This window comes from Manacus vitellinus, unplaced genomic scaffold (assembly GCF_001715985.3).
Source record: "Manacus vitellinus isolate BGI_N305 unplaced genomic scaffold, ASM171598v3 scaffold_18_pilon, whole genome shotgun sequence".
Taxonomy (NCBI): domain Eukaryota; kingdom Metazoa; phylum Chordata; class Aves; order Passeriformes; family Pipridae; genus Manacus; species Manacus vitellinus.
Genome location: NW_021939324.1, coordinates 13,597,804 through 13,621,016, shown reverse-complemented (window position 1 = coordinate 13,621,016; position 23,213 = coordinate 13,597,804). Strand labels below are relative to the sequence as shown.

Sequence of the window (23,213 nt, the reverse complement as noted above, 5' to 3'; positions counted from 1 at the left end):
AACTCTGGAATAGTAGGTCCAGGGATCTATTAGGGCAAGAGGCCTGCTATACAAGAAAGAAAAAACCAATGCATTTTGTTCTTCATACGTGGCCTGCACTGAATGGCTAATGCATGGCTGTAGTTGCTGCTCTGATTAATAGAAAGATGATAAAAGCAATTACAACAGTTTCTCTAATTTACTGTATCTTGCATCATCTTCTCAGTCTTGGGCTAGGCTCACGGGGAGCTACAGTTTGGTTCTTCTGTTTATGAGAACTACTAATGATAGATTGAGAATGGATACTTTTTCATTTGTGATACAACCAAATGAGTAAGGATCACCTGAAGGGATATTAAAGGTATTGTTAGTCACACTAATCACAACATCAGGTGCATCTCAGGTCTTTCAATACAGACCATATATTTCTCGCACTTGGGATCAAATTAAAGATTTTGTTTGGTTTTCTCTCTTTTTCCTTTTCAAAATTATAATCAATATTATCTCAGTAAGAAATTAAAAATATAACCATAAAGGTCTTTCTTTTCAAAGCACTGTAAAAATGTTGTCTGCTATTTCAAGAGGGAAGGAAAAATTAATTACTTAAAAGTTAATTTACTTATTTTCCAATATATTTGGTGTGTTTGAGTCTATAACAGTGAAAAAATACTGTTTGATTATTTTTTTTCCATACTCAGCCTCAAGCTACATGTGCAATTCAGAAGGATGGAGAAGGCCAGATTCCAGCTTACAGCTGGTTCCTTAGATGTGATCTACATTATTTGCTTGTATTTTCAGTCCTTTTGTTTATGAAATTCTAGTAAGAGAACAAAATTCACAACATAAGTAGTACAAAGGAGAACAAATAACTGGTTGTAAGATCATGTAAAAATCAGCTGAGTAAACTTTTTAAACAGAATTCTAAAGATGTGATCAGTGTAATGCTAACTCTGGGTGAGGCCCCTGGCTTCAACCACTCGTATTCACAGCACTAACTGTGGGGGTGTTTCAAGAAGACAGTTCCCCCATCCCTGCAGACTGACGGTCTAGAGAAGCACTGAGCAAATGTAGCAGCAAAAATACAAGGGCAGTCACAGTTGCTTTCTTTTCTCAACCACTTACATGCATGGTTTCTGCGGGGCAACTCCCCTGCAAGCCGGTCCCTCACTAATTCCTAAACTGCAGAGCTAAGGAGCTAAAGAGGGAAACGAGAACTATGGAAAGGTGTGTACTTTTTGTTTTAAATACCTAGTCCCCAATAGTAACAGAAAAAGGAAAGAAGACTTGTTTTCCTCTCTCACTGCAGCCTCTGCTGCTGTTCTTGCTCGCTCTCCCCTCCCCCCTCACGGGGAGGTAGGCAGCGAGATCCTGCTGAAGCTATGTTTAGTTTCTTTTCTCGCTGCTGCAGCCCCCGCCGAGCCCCCCACAGCTTTACCACGGCAGCTTGGTGCCCGGTCCCGGAGCGCGGCAGCGCACCCAGCACACCGTGGGGCCCTGGGGGACTCCCACAAGAGCTCGGCTGGCTCCACAGAAGCAGCTCTTGGCCCTGCCGCCTGCTCTGCCGCCGCCTCTGCCGCCAGGGTTCCTCCGCCGCGGCTGGCGGTGCCTCTCTCTGCCCGGCCCGTCATGGCGGCGGTCCCAGCGCACAGCCCCCGGCCCCGGCCCCGGCGTGCCGGACTCAGGCGGCAGTTTGAACAATCTCAAAGGCAATTCCTATGTTCTTGTGTCCATCTGAGACACCTCTCCTGGACCCTCGTCCCTGGGTTTTAACAGTTACTAACAAACCCATGGTTGCTTTTCCACACACACGCACAGCCCCCAACACACACACACACACACACACACACAGACTAGCACGGTACCGTTAGTAACACTGTGAGCTTACAACGACACATTGGACAGATAACAGAGTTAACATGAGAGTTAACAGAAATGCAGGAAGGCAGCGTTCTAGCCTGTGTCCCCCCCCCCCCCTCCCCGCCCCCCCCAACAAGAAGTGGTACTTTTCCCTGGGTTGCTCCATTCCTGTTTCCCCCTGGAGCCTCTCCTGTTTTTTTCTTGCACCGCTGCTGCCAGGCTGCTCTCCTGCCAGCTCTCAAGACCTTTTGCTTTATTCACAGGGCGCTGCTTCGCTGCGCTTTGCCACGCCATGCGCTCCATTCTCCATCAGGGCGACTACACGGCCGAAAAGTCTTGTATTAGCGGCGGAGGGGAGAGGGGTGGCCTTTCTCCCTTTACTGTCTCTGGGGCTGATTTGCTAGGTTTTTCTTCATTTTCTGGCTTGAAGGGTGATGATGTTTTAGAAGCGTGATCTTTTAAAGTTTGAAAGACAGTTCACCAGAGTTTCAGGACGCTGGCAGCCTGCTTAAGAGACTCAGTGCCTGCATTGCCTGCATTAAAATCGCTCTCCCCTCAGAGTCCCAAATGTCTATACAAAATGCTGTCTGAGCACCTACGCATTTCTTTTGCACCAACTATGTAAGGTGCAGAGCGCACGTTTCTGATATCGCAAACCGTGCTTCTCTAGTATCTCTGTTAGCACTGTGACAACAGATTCCTCCTCCACGGATATCTGCACTCCCATTAGTTTTGTTCTCCAACGGCTCACCTTCTTTCCAGGTGCCTGTAAATAATTAGGTCCGGACTTTCGGCTCTCAGGTCCACCAACAAATGTTGGAGCGCCACCGCCACCACTCTCAGGTCCGTGGTTGTTATTGCAATAAATCACGTCAGGGTCACCAATTGACGGCGGCTTAAATGATGGTCTCAGACTGCAGGTTGGCAGGCAAAAGATTTTATTATAAAAAAACTTGTTCTTTTTATCTAGTTTTCCTCTGTCCACGCGCTAATATAATATGTCATTGGTTAAGTGTTCTTGTTCACACGTCTGTATCTCATCACTAATTGGTTTCTAGTGTCTATGCACACACCACATCCTGTCTCCTGACACGTCACCGGCATCTCTTCTTATGTCCAAACACATTCCTCTACCTGCAGCTGTTTTTCTTCTCTTTCTCACACTTTCTTCCTTAATGAGGTTTTACTTGTTCCTTTGCTAGGCCGCAGCTGTAGCTCAAGGTCAAAGTTGCCTTACTACATTTCTACCTCCTTCATTTTCATGTCCCTTCAGAAACCCATCCCTACATGCCGGCAGGATTAATCACCCCAAAATGATCAACTGTGAAAAGCCTGTGAAGCAGATTTTATCTGAGAAATTATTACCATATTCATAAAGTAGCAGCTCTGTGGATTAGTGAGTCGAGTACTCAAAAGCTGTCACAGATCTTTTCTGCCTTTTCTCAGCTATGCTCTGAAAAAGTGTGTAAAGTTCCATACACTGATGCCCAAATATTTTCTGCTTTCTGTATTATGTATCTTTATTTGCTGTATTCAAATTCCCAGTGCACTGGAAAATTAAAAGATGACCATAAAAAACAAGTCTCTGAGAAAAATAAGAAGTCCCATTCTCATATATGACAGTTTTGTAAATGTACACATTTAAATGTCTATTTCAAAATCACTTTGAATTGTAAAGTTTCAGAAGCATTAGGAATAAAATGATTCAATTTTATTTAGTAGGAATTTCATTTATTGGTTTGAAAAGTGAGTTGAAATTGCTTGGAGCTGCCTTCTTAAATAACTTTCAGACTGAACGTGTACATTTTGCATGCAAATAAGATAGAGACTGTGACTACAAATAGCTATACTTAATTTGAATATACAAAAATAGTATTTGCATATGTGAACTTTACTAGAGGACAAGTAAGAGAGTTTTATAAACAAGCTTGAGTTTTCTAATCTTCTGCAGGATGACAGGAATATTTACCAAATTAAAGACACACAGGAGTATCAGGAAATTAAATTTAGAAACTGATGGAGAGAAAATAAGGAAAATAATCAAATTATAATCCAATATATTGTCATAATTCAGCATTCAATCAGAATGTACTTGATTCACAAGCACAAATAATAACAATAAACATAACACAACTTACATTAGACAAATATTTGGGAATGGCAAGTTAGTAGACCTTGCTTTCCTTCATATACAGTCCTTGATTTTTTACTGAGTCTCCTAAAGTTCTGTGCCCTGGTTCTGTGTCTGGATGGAGTCCAAATTCCATTCCTGCTACCAGAGGAAATCTGGAAGTTAAGAAGACCAGTACTGGATAGGAAAAAGTAATAAATCAAATTAACGAACCATTCAGAACAATGCAGTAAGGGGCAGACTCGGAGCAAAAAAGACATTACTCTTAAAATAAGATTAATGATCATACTTGCATCAAATATCCTAATATTATAAGGATATTTGAATCAGCAGCTGTTACTTCTTTTTGCCAGCAGTCCAGAACTGATCATCTGTGTTAAGGCACTACCAAATGAAAGGTGTCTACATTTTTATCCCGCTGTTTATATAGTACTATATAGCATTATACAGTAATAATATTATATATATTTATTATAGAAAAGTAATCATCATACTTTCTAAAAGTATATTACAAGTTTTGTGATACCATTTTCAGCATTAAGTGAAACTGTATGAAACATTTTCTATATCTAAGACTACTAATATTTTTTATACATAGGTAGAACAGACTGGATGATCACTCTACAGACTTTCCATCAAAAGCTGAGTACCTGTAAAACTCCTTTAAAAAATCTTCCAATATTTGTTTCACTGGATTTTTTAGTACTAGTGGTAGATCTAGAACAGGGAAGATAACAGAAAGAACAATCCATAGTAAAATCTTCTGCAGGGTATACTCAGTTTAAACACAGGGTATATACAAAATGAAAACAGAAAATAATGACATTTCTAGTAAGATTTTTCTTACATAAACATTTGACTAAATAATACATTATCATGTTGAAAGATCTGAAGTTAGCTGTGGTTTCAGTTTATTCTAAACAAGAGGCAATGTGTATTAAAAAGTTGTTCAAATAATAATGATGTAGGAGTCAATACTGCAAATATGTATACACATATTTAATTTTATGTGCAGTAAACAGTCTTAGAAAATTAGGCAAAGACCTTGACTTAATGACTTGTATATTTAAAGGTTATGTTCCTTGTTGTTCTAAAATATTGCATACATGGGTAGAAGGAGAAGCTGAATCTCAATCACAATGCCTTCTACAATAAAGAGTATAGAGTAATTAGCTAAGAAGAGGTAAGTGGAGATAGCAATACCATCAAAACTGATTGTATATGAAGACTTGTTAAACTTTCACTTTTTAAATAGTTTGGTAGCATTTTGGTTTAAAGCATATTTGGCAAAGCTAATTGCTCTGCCGATTCACTTCAAGATATGTGGCAAATTTGTTCTCAAACTGCTCATACTGAGGAATGGGACTAATCAGGAATATCTTGCTTTCAAGACTAGAACCAAGATTTCACTCAAGCTATTTTGTCTCATTACAGTATCCTGTACTTTAACACAGTATCATTATTCACTCCGACCCTATTTGCCATACAAGGACAATAAGCAAGCAGATAGCTTATGTGTTTAGTTAACATGCTGATATATTCAGTATATGTATTGATACATGAAGCATTAAGATTTACTTTTAATTTTTGTTCTGCTAATTTTAAGTTCCTAATTTCTTCAGAGATTTCTTTTCTTTTAATATAACTATATTTGAATGCTTCCTTTTGTGTTACAACTCCCTGACTTCTGGATTTGCTCTTATTCAGATATTTTGGAAGGACTACTCCAAACAAAATAATTAAGATACATTTCTAAGGTTAAATATTAATATATTCAGAAGATTCTGTGTTTCCAAAAGCATTTTAAATGATGATTTGAAGTAGCTACTGCTACATCATCAGCATAAGCAGTTTCTAGTATTGCACTGGCCATAGAATTTCCTAGACCGCTTTCTGCTCCCAGAGCATTTATACAACCATCTAGTTCTCTCTCAGCTGGGCAAAGAACTACTTCCAAAAGATGCTGAATAATAAGATTTCCAATATACTTATTTACAACAAACATTCTTTAACTCTAGAAACCTGTTTCAAAAAGCAGATTTGTTTTAAGTTTCAGCAGAAAATCATGAAAAATATGGATTATCCCTTCAGTCCTATAAATCTCAATAAACATATAAAGCATCATTAGTTTTGTCCTTAATTAATACCAACACTTCTGAAGCCACCTAGCCTACACTCTATGCCCACATTTATGAGAAGTTTATCATTACCAACAAAGCTACAAAATACATCACTCAAGTTTATCCAAGCAGAGGAAATTACAGTCTAGCATTTCTTCTTACTGTATCTGGTATAAATGATTTGCAGATAAAAATAGTGGACAGTAGAAGTGATCGAAACCTGCTGTAAGATGATAAACCCAAGACATTCCCACAAGAGTAATAAATACACTTCTATCCATTGTTGTACTTGGGAAAAAAGCTTGATTGGACAGCAAGAGACTACTCTGCAGTTAAATGAACTAGAGGAGTTTGTTCTCATGCAGAGAATCTGCAACACAAAGTATATCTGGGATTTTATTTGTGAGCTTTGAAAAGTCAAAATTACTTTTTATTTGATGTTGCCTCTTCAAAAGGAAGATAAAAGGATTCAAATTACGATAATAAATCTTAGAAGAAAATTGAGAATAATTTAGAAAAAACTTGAGGATATATGAAAACAGCTGATAACCATGTGCATCAAACCAACAGATTGTAACCTGATGCTTAAATCTGCTTTAGAACCATCATTACGCATGAGCATTTCCTGAGCAATTTTCTTAACTATTCTCCCAATGAAATGTTCAAAACAAATTCACCTGGGGTCAACAACAGAAATATTTCTGTGGGTTTAAGATCAGGAACTGTAAACAACTCCACAGCCAATCTAACAGTCTTAAAGTTTTACTGTAATGCTTGCTGGGTTTTAGCATCTCTTGTGAATACTAACGATCTAATTAAAATTGTCTTGTGTTCTCCAGAGTTCCCTCAGGAGCAGAGAATATAACAGAGGCCATGCTAGTACAGCAGGTCAAAGACTGCTTTATGGGAATGTACCTGTGGTTCAGTGCTGCATATCAGATAAAATAGGTCATTTAAATGTACTATTATGTAAGAAATATTCACAGTAAGAATGCACAATGCAGCTCAAGAGCAGTAACCACCTAGGCGATATAAGTATAAAGGTCTAGGGATTGGGGTATGTATTAATGATACATAACTATAATAAAGAAAATCCTTATGAATGGTGATCTTTCAATGAGAATGCCCCAAAATACATAAAACAGAATGTTATTAGATGATGCAGTCTTTCACTCTGCCATTGTTTCTAACTGTTGAATGAATGTCAAGAATAAATTAATTCATATTAATTCATATACCATTCACGTAAATCCTATGCCACATAATTCATATACTCTTACCAACACATTCTCTCAAGAATTCAGCAAGTAACACACAGAGATGTCAAGGGTACTGGTTTTTTACCATAAGCAGATAAAGTAATATTTTAGAATCAAACTGCATAAATTACAAGATTTCCAAATCCCATTTTCATAGTTCAGCTTAAAACTAAGTTTGATAGTGTGATGTTGGCTGAGCAATCACAAACTATATAAAGTTTACCAAGGGCAAGTGCCAGATTCTGCACCTTCCATGGCAACCCTGGATGTATCTACAGATTGGAGAATGAGATGCTGGAAAGCATGTGCTGTGGAAAGGGACCTGGGGGTCCTGGTCGATGGCAGGTTGAATATGAGCAGTGAGTGCCCTGGCAGGCAGGAGGGCCAACCGTGTCCTGGGGGGCATCAGGCAAAGCATCGCCAGCCGTATGAGGGAGGGGATTGTCCTGCTCTGCTCTGCATTAGGGCAGTCTCACCTTGAATACTGTGTACAGTTTTGGGCACCACAATATAAGAAAGGTATTAAGCTCTCAGAGAGTGTCCAAAGGAGGGCAACAAAGATCGTGAAGAGCCTTGAGGGGAAGCCATATGAGGAGCGGCTGAGGTCACTTGGTGTGTTCAGCCTGGAGAAGAGGAGACTGAGGGGAACCTCATCATGGTCTATGAGGGGAAGCAAAGGGGCAGGCACTCTTGTGACCAGTGACAGAACTCTAGGGAATGGCAAGAAGCTGTGTCAGGGGAGGTTGGCTATTAGGAACAGGTTTTTCACCCAGAGGGTGGTTGGGCACTGGAACAGGCTTCCCACCACCTAAATTCATGCTTGGATAGGAAGTCGGGATGCAGACATAGTAAAACTCTGCATCTAAGAATATGGAGCTGCTCTATGGCCCAGTATTCTTAGAATCATATGGATCATCGAGTCCAACTCCTGACCCTGCACGGGACACCGCAAGAGTCACACCATGTGCCTGACAGCATTATCCAAATGCTTCTTGAACTCAGAGAGGCATGGTGCTGTGACCACTTCCCTAGAAAGCCTGTTCTAGTATTATTGATATGGACATTGAAAACAGCTGGTTTTTAAAAAATTTTAATGTAATTCTTATTAACTGTTAATTTTTTAAACAAATCATTAAGAAAATCACATCCACCTTATGGTAAATATGGGTGCTGAAAGCAATGAGGCTGCCACCACACAGAGTTTGATTTCAGGATATGTCTGCCAGTCTTTCCAGCTTTCCCCTTTTATTAGGGTTCCTTCGCAAACAGCATCTGGTATTTGTCTTTTAGTTAACTGGAATTCCCAGGATCGTCCTAAACCAGTGCCTTGATCACACACATTCACCTCACGTTATGTGGTGGCTGTGTTCAGCCACGAGAGAAAAACACACGCTATTATGCAGATCATTCAAAGTAGTTTTTGCTATGAGAACACAGCACTCTATCAAAAACACTAGTCAAGGCCAAAACACTCCTTTTTGATCCTAATTAACTGAATGCAGGTGCTGCTGGCTCAACTCGTTCCCACACCAACTGAAGATTCAGAGTATACTCAGTGATCACTGATTTTATACATAAATCTTTTTCTGAATTTCCCAAAATCCTAGTTCTTTGAAAATCATACTGAAACAATGAAACAAAGTCAGGGTTTTCTAGGGGGTCTTTTTTTTTCCCAGAAATTTCTAAAACTGGACTTTTTTCATAATGCATGCTCCATTCATCTTTTTTATTTCATAATAATTTTCATGGCCAACTAGCATCAGATCAATTCCTTGGATATTATTGGCAAATCCAACAGTATTTGTGTCATAAATTGTGATAATCTTGACCTCTTCTGCTTTAAATTTTGAAGACGTTGTTATCTTCTGTATAGTCTAGGTTAATTTGTTGATAGTAGCAATGGTATCTAGGCTGTTAACCCAGTTTTTATACATTCCATTTAAGTTTAGGTTTGAGTTTGGTTTTTTTACTGTACTGTGACCTGTTAATTTCCAAGTTAATCTGTCACATACATTGCAGAGGAAGCCTGGAAAACTGCCTTTGTACATATTCTTCCAGAATATCCAGTGCTAAAACCAAATTCATCGTTTCCTAAACTTAAGTTCAAGGAAGTAATTTTTTTCAATGTAAAAAAAATAACTGCATATTTTAGCCAAATGCTGGTTTTACGTATCATATACCATGAGACAGAGATTGAGGAAACATACATTTTGCCTTGTCTTTAAAATAAACCTGATAGGGAGGTTTATTCAATCTATCCATTACAGCAAGAAAAGCTGGATCAATTTAATATATTTTTTGTATCTATTCTAAATACATAACTGCATCCATTTCAATTTACAAGCTTAAACATTCATAAATCATTTATGGGAGCATTTTTTAATTAAGACTGAAGAAAAAAGTTTACATTTAATGTTGAGATGGATAACTGAGGTAAAAAAAAAATCTCAGCTTAGTATGATATTATCTTCTGCACTGAGCATTATAGTCTACAAAAAAACCCATAAAACAGGACAACAGTAGGCGTAAGAAATACTGACCACAGTATTTTCAAATCTGTGTATGTTCTACATAATTCTACATAAAGGCAGCACTGAGTGGCGTTTTGGTTCAAATATTGGAGTACTGGTGTAGTACCTGAAAATGTCCCTCTTTGGTGTATTATCCTAGAGGGTTCTGAGTGTTAAGCTGCTTTAGCAGAGGATATAATTGCTAAGGTGAAAAATCCAACATACATATTAAACTTGAAACAATACTAGTATTAGCAGAAAGACAATTTAATATGAAAGTGACTGTTAGTAAGTACACAGGCAGATTTTTATGGATACAACCACCTACAGTACTTTTCTTTGAAAAATATGATGTTTTCATGTGTCATAATATACATCCTTGTTTTGGAGTATGTGTAAAACAGGAGCAGAAAACCAAATATATTAGAAGGATTTAAATTTACTTCCTAAAAATTAACTAGCCTCTGAGCCTTGCAAAAGAGTAATCAAAAATAGTAGGGACTGAAAAAAGACTAGCTGATGTCATCCTTCCACCCAACTAAATCCATAGCTGAAAGGACAGATATGTCTGCAAACACAAAGCAAATCAAACAAAAAAGCCCAATAAGATAAATTCTTAACATATTTCTGCTTTCCCTTTTTGCCTCATAAGAAATCTTTGCTGGTTTAACAACCCTAAAGGACTTTTGCTTTACTGATGAGTAGTTGCCAAACAAACTAACTTGTGCTTTAATAGTCCCTGCGTTACTGCACTGCTGTTCTCAGTAGCCTGTTTTGTTGTCTTCTAGCTCTGAAAGTAGACATAGTGCTGTCTACTCTCTTATATGGATCTGAATCATGGGTCATCTACCGCCACCACCTGCGACTCCTAGAACGCTTCCATCAACGCTGTCTCTGTACAATCCTAAACATCCACTGGTCAGATTATGTGACCAATACATCTGTTCCAGAACAAGCAGTAATCACAAGTATCGAGGCCATGTTGCTGAGAACACAGCTGCGCTGGGCAGGGCACATCTCCAGGATGAAGGACCACCGCCTCCCTAAGATCCTGCTTTATGGTGAACTTGTCACTGGCTGCTGCAAGAGAGGAGCCCCGAAGAGGAGATACAAGGACTCACTGAAACAACATCTCAACCTTGGCCATATTGATCAACATAACTGGTCTACTCTGGCCTCCAGTTGGGAAGTCTGGAGACACACCATCTACAACGCTGCTGATGCCTTTGAGAAAGCACGCAGGATCACCCTTGAGGAGAAAAGGCAATGCAGAAGGAATCGTGTCTTGCAGAATATACCACCTAAGGAGTCCTTCTGCTGTGCCTTTTGCAATCAGACATGCCTGTCTCATATTGGCCTTTTTAGCCACCAGCGAACTTGTGACAAACCTGGGTAGAGACCTTTCCCAAATCTTCATTCGTGAAGCCCAGCCATGATGATGAGTTCTGAAACTATTTATCAAAATGTCATTTGGGAATCTGAACACTTGCTGCCCACAACAAAAGCAAAAGTCAGTTTCAACTTAGAATCAATTACTCTATTAAAAAGTCATCATGGCTGGGCTTCATGAACAAAGATTTGGGAAGGGCTCTACCCACATTTGCTACAAGCGCGCTGGTGGCTAAAGCGGCCAATGCAAGATATTTATTATTAAAAAGTATTTCTTTACCAAGACACACTTTACATGGTTTGCCTCTTTTTGAAGCAGATTGTAGGCCAACCAAAAATATTACATAGCCTTAAGTGGTCTTGGATTTACTTCTCCTCTGAAGTAGTGGTTCCTGGGGACTGGATGAGCCACAAAGGTGGTACCACTAGACAAATTGTATGCCTGTCCTTCTGTGACAAGGGCTATTCTGAGGTTTGTAAAGCACTACTTCAGCCACTGAATAAAAACAATATATTTCTACCCATCACATGAAGAATTTAGGCACTATTGACAATGCCAACACCACAGTCTGCAATAAAGGCAAGAACACAAAGTCCTGCCTGAGACAACTTATAATCAGAAAACCACAGATGAACACATGCAAAGAAAAATAAACCAACCAACCACAGGTATTATGAAATTCAACTTACCTTAGATTTCTTTTTTAAAGACATCAAATAGGCAGCACATTGGCAAAAATCACACACTATTGCTACACATAAAGCTGATGGATTTAAGCAATCTACTCTGAAAACATTAAGTGGATTCAGGCAATCAAACTTTTTATATTTGTTGTAAGTCTACAAGGAAAAAAATAAAGAAAAAAAGGAAAAGCCACAGGCCCACTTCTCTTACTCATCGTGGTATTCATCCATACTTGTAGCCTCCTTTGCATTGATGTTTTGGCAGAGCTTTCATTTTGAGGCATTTCCTCAAAATAACTGAAAATATTTACAATTAAACAGATTAACAATATTTAGAACACTGCATTCTTTTTCAAATGTGAATAGCAGGTGTTCTCTGAATAGAAACATAGGGGGAAACAGAAAAAGGCTACAGGCAAAATGTGGATTTGCTCTTTTTTTGTGTCCCCACTGAGTAGTGTTTCTCACTAGACCTTCACCCCTAAATAACTGCTCTCTTACAACTTTCCATTTTGTTTTTGCATAAGCATTCCCTGTTGCTTTTGAGCTTTTTCTGCTCTGTTTCTTAATGTATGTTTCTCCTTTTCTTGCCCTTCATTTCTTTCCTGCTTCTTCTTTACCCTTGTCTTTAAAAGCCGTACAAATTTATGGAATATTAAATAGCACCGATACTGCCATCATTAAATCACTTCCCTAGTGATCTATTGGGAAGAGCATTTCTAGTAACTGAATATTTAGAAATTTTGCTTCCAGCAGTACTAAATTTGAAAACTTGAAAAGATGATGAAGTAGTGGCAAACAAAGTCTCTGTCTCATGAATTGACAAATAAACTTCCATGAATTTACAAAACCTTTCATAACATCATGGAATGTTGGGGAAGTAGGAGTTTTTACCTCCTATAGGAAAATTTATGAGTTAATATTTCTTACAAAGTTTATGTGATATTTTTGTAATTCTAAAATCCTAGAAGAATAAAGTTGAAAAGGACCTTGAGGAGGTCCTATAATTTCCGTCCCAAGAGGTGTTTAAAAATATGTGCTTCTAGAATAAAATTGTTCATACTTTTCTTAAAACCCTTCAATTAAAATCTCCTTGGAAAACTAATCCATCTTAATTTTAAAAAGAATTTTCAATCTAACCTTCCTGAAATTTATTATATATTTCTATGATGCCAGGAGAGGAAAATGTATTATTCCTTTCCTTAATCTGTCTCCTAGTTAGAACAGCTAGTTAGAACAGCTGGGACCAGTTCATCAGTGTGTGGGTGTAACCCAAACTGTGTATTCTACACCCTCCATGTCATTTCCCTGTTAACAACAGACCATTTGCAGCAGCTGCCCAAAGCACACCTGACCCCTCAGGCTATAAGCTGGGTGTTAAGAGGCCTGTGAGATAGGATGTCCCTGTCCTCACACTCAGGAGTCACAATCACCCATTGTGGAACTCCCCGCCCTGGGCATTCCTGCCTGAACCTGAGGATGTATAATCTTGGGGTCTTGGGACTTCTGGTACCACTCGTGGGATTCAGAGGACCAGAACTTTGACCAGACTGCGACCACCACTCTGAACTGGACTGCAATCACCACTCTCGACCAGACTGTGACCATCACTTGCACCAACAGGTTTTTTTCCTTTCTTTTTACTTTCAGACTCAGGGGACCACAGGGGGCTCAGCACAGAAGCCAACAAACAACATTCTGTTCATGCCCCATGGTGCCAGGTTATACATCTGGGTTTTTTGTGGTCTAAACCCAATTGTTTGTCTATATAATTGTATTTATTGTATTATTGTTATTAAATTGTTATTCTGGCTTATAATCTCTTTTGAGTTTGAGTTCAAGTTGGGTTCATTTCCCCTGCCGGTTTACCTTTAAACCAGCACACTCAGTAGCAGTTTGTGTACTTGGGAACTGCTGTTTTCCCTCAGTCATCTACTTCCAGGTCTTTCAGTCTCTACAGAGTTCATCTTTTCCATCACATCTTATAATTTTTTCTACATCTGCCTTCTCTCCAAGTAGCCCACATCTTGCTTGAAGTGCAAGGTACCAGACTGGATAGGTCTTAACGAACTGGTAACCCAAGACTGAGTAAGTATTAAGTGGAATTATTATTTCAGGTATCTCACTAGTGATAACACTAATTCTACCTCCTGATATAATAGGGGTTGGTTTTTAGTAGCTTTTGTTTGTTTATTTTCTGGTTTTTTTGGTTTTTTGGTTTTCTTTTTGTTATTAATAGCTTCATCTTCATGTCAACAACAAAAATGCCTAGCTCGTGTTCTGCAGCGCTTTACACACTCATATGATGGATAACTTCTACCAAAGTGCAGTATTTGCTCATTTCCCTACATGATTTCACAACACTTTTAAAGATAGTATCTTCAATTTGTCAGGTTCACAATAAATTCTCCACTGAGTTCCAGCACCTGTCCCTTTCACATTTGTGCCATCTAAATTAATAATCATATTCCAAATACCACCATCTGGGGAACATGGAAAACACTGAACAGAGCTGGACTCTAAGCATACATCTGCTGAGCCCCAGTAACATCAGCTCCTGTTGTTCAAACTACTTTGACCTTCCTTAATTTTGGCACTCCCCAGAGAGAAGGGGAAGAGACAGTTTATAAGCGAACAATAATCCAGAGTATATACATCCTATATATATGTAGCATATATTCCATAGGATTTCTCTGGTCCCCTGTGGTTAGGTGGTGAACAAAGAACAGGACTAGGGCTCTGGCCCTGTAAGTCTGTCATGTAGTGTAGTTTATGTCTATATATGAATTTTTATGTAATTTTTAAAATCCATTTGTATAATAAATCTTCCTCTCTCATCATGAAGGGTAAGCAGGGTAAGCTTTGAAATTTGATCATATTTGGAGGTCTGACATGCTAAATCTTAGAACTATAGTTTCACTTGTCATTTAGAGGAACAAAATACAAAACTGTACTTTATCACACAGAATAAACAGATGGGACTGTGGACAACAGAGAAATGAGTGAGAAACAAAACAGGAAAAATAAGGACAAAATATTGAGTAGAAGGATAATATATGACTAGAAGCAGAAGATGAAAACAGGCCAATTAAAACATATGGCATAAACCAGGAAGAATATAAAGCTTAGAAACAACAGGAAAAAGTTGAAAAGAAAAGAAAAAAAGATAAGAACAAAAATGCAAATCCATAAAACAACCAGGCACTTATTTATTTGCCTCTATACAATAAATTAGTCCTATATCTTTTAGGGGAGTAGTCATACATTCTCAGATCTTTAGCTTTTTGCTGGCAGCACAACAGCCTCAGTCAGGATTTTAAAAACATATTTCAAGATAAAGATGTGCTATGTCTTTCTGGATCTCTTCAGGTCCTCCCACATGCTATGTCCTTTTCTCAATCTAAGTAAGATTCATTAAAACTTGAGATGCTTTTTTTTCCCTTTGAAATGCATTGTCAGAAACATTGGTCTTTGTGTGTATATCTCCCTAAACCTTCCCTCTTCAGAATTCATGATTGTGTTTAATCATTTTTTGACTCTTACAGAGCTATTTATTCAATTATCATATAAAGATCAAGGAAGAAATATTCAAAAGGGCTCTTCTTGTTTCTGTCATCTGCAAAGAAGAAAGAAGGAGGAAGAATTAAAGGAAAAGGAAGTTGCCAGGCAGAGCCTTCATCTGGGTGTTTCTCGCGTTCCAAGCAATGCAGCTGCCACCACAAGCACAAGGACACTTCTCTTACTATGAATTTCTCTATCGCCTCAATAACCAACCAACAAAGTAAAACTGGAAGCCTACAGCAGCAAAGCAGCACACCCACACCACAATAATGATTACCAAACTTTCTGCACAGGTAAAGAGATAAAATTAGGGCAATCTTCAACTCACTATGGTTTTCAGAATTGTGCATATAATGAAAAAACAAAGCTGGAAATTCTGGAGAGTATCTTTTGAGAAGCCACCATTCTACCATTCTAAAGTAACATGGTGGAGGGGGGATGAAGGAAATCTTTAATTTGCTTTCATATGGATAAGTATGTTTTGTTTGGGGTTTGTTTTGGTTTGGTTTTGGTTGTTTATTTTTTGGTTGATCTTCATATTTGGAGATGCCCTGGTTTATTCAGTTCTAGTTTTCCTTAAAACTTTCCCTGCTTTCAGTGAATGTTCTTGGAATAACACAAAGCAGCACCATCATTCTCTCTCAAATTTCTTCTAGATCTTTAGAAGAATAAGATAATATTTAAAAGTTAGGCAAACAGAAAAGGAAGGTTCTCATTACTGTCCTTGTATGTCACACATGCACAGCCAGATTCTCAGAAGTACACAGCATTGACCAAGAACAATGACAGGTTTTGTCTGCCTGTTTTGAGTTGAAAATTATACTGATGAAATTCCCATGAAAGGGAATTTAGTGGGTGGATGAGCTTAATGAAAGCAGGATGATAACTGATTGAGGACAAGAACAACAAAGGCACTTGGCAGTATATGTTTCTATCAAGAATGTCTTGATTTCAGTGCAGTTACTCAGAGCAACACAGCTAAAAATCTTGTATGGCAAAATAAGAGCTCGGGTTTCCCCCTGAAATCCCCGCTGAACATTTGTTTCAACCCAAACTGCTATTTCATATAAAAATGAACTGTGCTGCTCTTGCCATGTACCAAAAGTAGATTAAGTCGCTTTGGTGTGCTGTAATGACACTTACACGGATAACACATAACTTCCCATGAGATTTACGCTTTCATTTAAAGAAAATATGAAAATGTGGTTATTAAAATAGTTTTTCAATTGTGAAAGTTTATTTAACCTGCATTGTAAGAGTTCAGATGATAGTTTTTAAGAAGATGTGATCCATTTCTGTTCTTTTAAATAAAACATTAATTCCAAAGTGGAATATCGATAATTTCAAAAATAACTTCCAACCAGTAAACAGATACATACAACAACAGAATAACTGAAATTGATGTAAAAAATTACTTTGTAGGGCTACAATCTGTCTTTCAAACATGTAGCTAGTGAATAGTTATCAGGAGGAGCAGAGGAATGAAGATATGAAGTAGCCAGTTAAGCTTATTCACAGAGGCCAAATTCAGATGGCAAACAGAAGAGGTTTCAGAGCACTGCTGCTTCCGATGAGTTTACTAATTTTGAGTTGTATTCTCATCTTCTTATAACATAAACAGAAATTTTTCAAAATGACTTGGCCTCAGTGCCCAGTCTGATTTAGTTTCCGACTTTCATTAGGTCACTTGCTCTGAGACATAAATTTGGATTATTCCTTTTCACAGCACAATTCTTGTGCTGTATTTACATTAGATACAACAGTGAAGTTTTACTATTCTTCATTTGCCTTTGTCATCTGAAAATGTTTGTGCTTTAAATTTGACTTTTGCTTTTTAAAATCTTGAAAGAGAACAGTCAAAATTTTATATAAATACTACTCATTTTAAAAATGTAAACATGTAGCCCACCAGCAAGACTCCTCTTGTCAGTGTAATTTATGCTGCTTGCTATTCCATTTCTGAGTACTGGAACTGTGTGACCAGAAGACAGCACAGACAGTGGAAAACCATACTGAATAAACCAGAGATTTTGTATAGGCCTCTTATTGCTAGTAACCACTACAGAACAGCCATGGACATGATAATGACTGCAAATTTTGCCATCTCTTTGACTTCTATAAAGAACATGGCTTTTTAAAATGTTTGTGAAGATGTAGTGGAGGGCATTGTTCCAGGCTTTTTTCCTGTAGAAGTAAATAGGATGAAGAGCACTTGGGTTTGGTATTTATGCATCATTCTCAGATTCTCAAAAGACTATACCTGGTTTTTTGAATTAAATATATGTTCCCTGAATGCATAAAATAGTGCAATTTAACCACTTAATCTAAAAACACAAGCCCCATATATTTCTCTTATGCATCCATCAAGCAGTCTCTAAACCACTATGCCAAACATTGCATTTTCTAAGTAGCAGAGCACTGATACATCTATAGATTTTAATTACTTAAACTATCTATTTGGCTAGCACTCTATTCTCTCAGTCCTCCATCTAACAGCTCCATGGTGTTTTCTTTTTCATAGCTTTTCCTATTCTACTTTAATAATAGCAGTCTTTGAGAGTTTAATCTTCTCTAGTCCATGAATAATGTACCGATTTATTGCAAGACTTTATTCTAATATTTTACTACATGGTAGTTTATTAAATTTGTCATGGGACTTGTGATTCAATTGTGATTATTTTCATAAGAAAATATATTATAAAACTTAGCTTTTAATTGCTAGTTCTTATAAGGGCTTTTTAAAAATTTTGGGCTTTGTGTTCTATGATCTTAAAGGTAATTTTTCTTGTTACAGATATTTACAGGAAGATTTATCAGTGATCTTTTTTATCTTCCATTTCTAGGGTGGCTTCGTTTAATGCCAGATTTTCTGATAATAAAAAAATATATAATATTAAGGCAAATTTATATTCATTTATTGCAATCATTCCCTATTGTATCAACTACACTAAAGGTAAAAGTAAATTATTCTATTGATACTTTCATAATGAGAAACTCATATTAGCCTTTTTCATTTCAGAAATAATTCCTAATTTCTGCAGTTTGAAGATTTGTTATGCTAATGTTTGGCTTTTTAAAGTAGGCCCTCTTTTCCTCTTAATAGTGGGCATGTTGATGTCACCAACATCATGTTAGTAATGATACTATATTTTAAAAAAATTATAGAGGTGAAAGCAAAAAATATCTGGTTCTGTGGGCCATTTTCTTGGACTTCCTTGTCATTAAATCTTATATTATGTTGGGCAAATCCAGCTAAATTTGAAATAGTTCGATGGCTAGCTACCTGAGTGCTACCATAGGTATTTCCATACAAATTCATGTTGGACTTACATATGTAAATATATGGGGTAAAAGAAATGCAGAAAGTGGGCACATATCCTGGACAATCTGAGTTAGAATTTCTTTCATTCCCTGATTCTAAAAACCACAATATTTCTTAAGTGCCAAAAATATTACCACAACAACTTCTAGAGTCTTCAAGACATGACTTATGTGTCAGAAACAATTTTTTGCAGCACTTACAGAGAAGGCAAATAAAGCAGACTTAGCCATTTTTACATTTTTGCTAGCTTAAGCATGTTGTTTCATGCATTCATAACCAAGAGCAACATGCCTATACTGGGCTGACAGATACAGATAGACTCTCTAATGGCTACATTTTTAAAGAAATTGCGGTGGTGACAAGCAAAGTAAGCCTCTTCCTCAGCATCTCCTCTACTAATACAGTGTTTGGACATTAGTTTCCTAAGTGAACTTGGAAATTATTTAGACTTCTAAGACAACAGAACTTAGAAAGGTGTTTCTGGATTTTTAACAATCTCAACTGATGTACTGCCTGTGTTTGTTGAACTGTGACTATAAATTTCACAGGACAGATATGTCTTTCTTTGAAGAAACTAAATATGATACTTTTCTATACCTTGGTATTAGACTGGTAGACACTCAGAATACATCAGTGTGCAATCTTTGCTACAAAGTCAAACTAGTAATTTGACTTGGTAAGCCCTGCACTGAGCATAGGCTGAAGAGAAAGGATGAGGGGAGCTGTCACTGATGGAGGATTTCTGAAGTCAGGAAGGCTAACACTTTGGATACATGAAAGACTTATTTATAGAATCAGTATATCTCCTATGGCACTCCTTTCTCTAACATGCCAGCCTGTATGAAATGATTAATAAAACAGAAATGGCCACTGAAGCTGTGATTCTCACGTGCATTATACATTGTTATTTGTGATAGTTAAACAGTTTTACTCCACAGGAAGCCTGGTACAAAAATCAAGTACTTTATCTTCAGACACTGATCTGACCCTGCATTTCCAGAGAATAAACCTGTGCTTTGTTTAAAATGTACCCTTACTTACGTAGAAAGACAGTCAGTTCAACTCCTTAAAAAAAGTATTTCAAAGAAATATGGAAAAGTCTGTGTTGTTATTGTTTTCATTTTAAATATAACTTTAAGCTTACATTTTATTTTTCTGTCCTGAGAAGATCATGCAGAAATACTTTCTTTATTTTCTTCAGTACCTGTTTCTGTCTCCCCTTCTCTCTATGTATCTCTACAGAAATGGCCTTTTTCCTCCTATATCTCATGCCTCTCTTTCACTTTTTTTTCCTATGAAGACGTCTCTTCACATTTCTCCGATAATCAGTGTCTCTTTCATAACTTATCTAGTCCATTACGTTCTACTCACCCTTGGGAAATACTACCAGAAGCCAACAACCAGAGCAAAAAATGGATTAGACAAAGATTACAACAAAATGGAACAAGACAAACTCACAAGTAAAAAAAGTTCATCTGAGTTCATTTTTTAGACTTAGCATAGAGGTTAGGCAGAGGAAAGCCTACATATATGCTCTTAGTTCATTATGAGTTGTAGAATTGCAAAGAATTTGACTATATAATGGGCCATGTACTCTCTAAACTTATCTCAAGGTCACCTACCTGTGGTCTTGAGAGGATGCCATGGAAGGCAGCAACAAGCTCCTGCTTCTTGCAACCCATTGAACACCAGGAAATGAAGCTAGAATAAGGAAAAGTTGACAAAACTCTAGTTCAGACAAAGGAAAGAATCATGCCTCTCACTTTTCAGGACAGTTTTGCAAAATACATACCTCTGTTTTCTCAAGAGACCATTTTGTTTCCTGGTGATACATATTTTCAAACCCAGTCTGCCCACCCTGAGACAGCATTTGGTGGCTTAGCTTGGAGATATTTCCCTCATCCCAAGAATGGGGATGCCTACAAAAATCATTTTTTCTTATGCATCCCAGCCCGAGTTGATTCCTCTCACTCCTGCTTCTTCAACGTAACCCTAGGGTGCCATCAAATTCATTGCATTCCATCATGACTTCAGAGGCCAAACCTACTTCCAAATGTGGACATACTGAATATACAAACAATGAGGAGTGAACTGGGACTTCAAAACTGTTCCAGATGTTGGCAGAAGGGCAAAACTGAGCCTGAGCTGTGACTCAGCTTTATACAGGGCAGATAAACCACCAGGAACTAAATTCCAATATTTTTTAAATGCCAGTGGGACTTTGGCGTTGACTTCAAGGGACAAGAAGTTCAGCCAAGGCAGGTAATGTGAAAGCAAAAGTGCTGCATTCTTTGGTAGATTTATTGTTATTGTTGGTTTTAGTATTAGCATTATTTCATTATTGCTACTGCAGTAGTTCTTAATAAGACTAGAAATAGAATAAAATAAGACTAGAACATATGACTAAAATGGTACATGAGCAACGATTAAAACACTAGAACTACCATAGTTCTATATTTTAATTTCTATTTACATATATATATGTTCTTATCAGTATAGATGTTAGGAGAGGATGTGTTCATTTGGCTTTTTGGCAGTATTAAAAATATTTTTCTTGTCATTGGGAAATGTTTTTTCTGTATATCGTAGCAATATGATGTCCTGACTCAAAGCTTGTGCTCATGCATTTATTTCCTGTGAGTAACAGAATTATCTATGAAAAAATATGATGTCCCTAAAATAGTACTTGCAAAGTGTTCTGAATGCTGAAAATCTAGCAGTATGTTTACAAAGGTAACATTACAATTACAAGGTCATTTTAGTTGTAACTAAAATGATAACAGCACTTTCAAGTGATGCAAACCCATCAACATTATCTCACATCCAACAGACTCAATTTCTGTGAAAATAGCAGGAAATGTCTAAAAAGTGTTTCAGAGTAGATTAATAGACAATGTTCAGATTAAGGTAGCTATCAGTTATCTATGTTACAGTAATTGTCAGCACAGCCTGAAAAGAGTCCTTCAACCTGCCAGAGTGCCATCACTGGCATATTTGAGCTCCTTGGCAAGACTAGGTTACTCTGTGTGATCTGTTTGATGTTGCTTTGGATTCAAGAACATCACCAAAATATAAAAACCTGTTTATTCAACAGCCTGAAGAAACACAATTATATCAGAAGTTAGCTATACAGCTCTAGCCACTTGGCTACAGAGAGGAACAGGACCAGCCCTGGAGTTGAAGCTGGCTCAATCCATAGCTCAGCCCTGGGCAGTGGGGTCCCTGAGCAGCCCTAGGGTAGGGAGCTGCAGACACAGCACAGGCACAGCCCCATGGCCCTCTGCATTGGAAGAGGTGGTGCCCAAGGTCTGGGAGGACTGAGAGCATCAGCCTGGTGAACTGAAACCACTCTGTGGTACTGGCACACGGAGTAAACAATTCCTCCACTTGACTATTATTTAATCTTTTCTACAATGAACAAATACAATCTAGTTGCATCACACACCAAACATTTTCATAGAGCCCCAAAGTACGATGGTTTTTAGTGACAGAAACTAAATCATATAATCATAGAATTTGCTGAGTTGGAAAGGACCCGTCAGGATTAACGAGTCAAACTCCTGGCACTGCAGAGGACACCCCACATATCACACCATGTTCCTGAGGGCATTGTCTGAACACTTTTTGAACTCTGCCAGGCTTGGTGCTGTTGATCACTTCCCTGGGCAGCCTGTTCCAGTGCCCAACCACCCTCTGGGTGAAACTTTTTCCTGATATCCTGATATCCAACCTAAACCTCCCTCCATGCATCTTCTGTAACTGGTCACCGCAAAGATCAATACCTGCCCCTCTGCTTCCCCTCATGAGGATGTTGAAGACACCAATGAGGTCTCCCCTCAGTCTCTTCTCCAGGCAGAACAGACCAAGTGACCTCAGCCGTTCCTCATGCGGACCCTTTACCATCCCCGTGGCCCTAGTTAGGATTACTCAATTTGAGTAGTGAACCAAGTCTTTGTTAAACAGAAAAATGATTTCCAAGCACGCCTCTTCAACATCGGTATTAACTTCGGCAAACGCTGGGCGGGCGGTGCCCTTACCGTCCCCGGGCGCCCTGGGCCAGCTCTAGGTGGAGCTGCGGTCATCAAACCCGTTCCGGCCCTCGACCCTCTTCCGATGGCACCAGCTGGGCGAGGGGCGGCCACACGCGGGCGCGGGGGGCGGTGCTGCGGCCCCGTGGGGGCGGTGCTGCTGATGGTGTCAGCCCGCCGGGCTCCACCGGCTCTTCCCGAGCCGCTTCTCGGCGGGCGCTCGTGGCGAGACGCGCTGCGGCGGGTCGGGCTTCCCCGCCGGGAAGCACCGGGGCGCGTTTCGCGGCGGCTGCTGGATGGGGAACCCTTTCCCGCCGGGCAGTGCTGCGCTCGCCCCCTCACGCCGGCTGCGGGAAGGAGGACGGAGGAGCAT

The 23,213-nt window shown here is 38.6% G+C and overlaps 1 protein-coding gene and 1 long non-coding RNA gene across 2 annotated transcripts in view; one reads left to right on the top strand and one right to left on the bottom strand.

Moving 5' to 3' along the window:
* Positions 1-1,714, top strand: part of RNF180 (ring finger protein 180) — a 59,157-nt gene extending 57,443 nt beyond the window's left edge. The window contains 1 exon segment of the mRNA XM_018070244.3: positions 1,388-1,714. Coding sequence (XP_017925733.2) covers positions 1,388-1,714 — 327 coding nt within the window.
* Positions 1,715-3,562: 1,848 nt separating this feature from the next.
* On the bottom strand, positions 3,563-22,899 carry LOC108639247. The gene is made up of 4 exons (XR_001920343.1): positions 22,850-22,899; positions 20,435-20,513; positions 4,618-4,684; positions 3,563-4,144 (listed from the first exon to the last, which is right to left on the bottom strand). It is a non-coding gene; the product is annotated as an uncharacterized LOC108639247 (long non-coding RNA).
* Between the last annotated feature and the right edge of the window lie 314 nt (positions 22,900-23,213).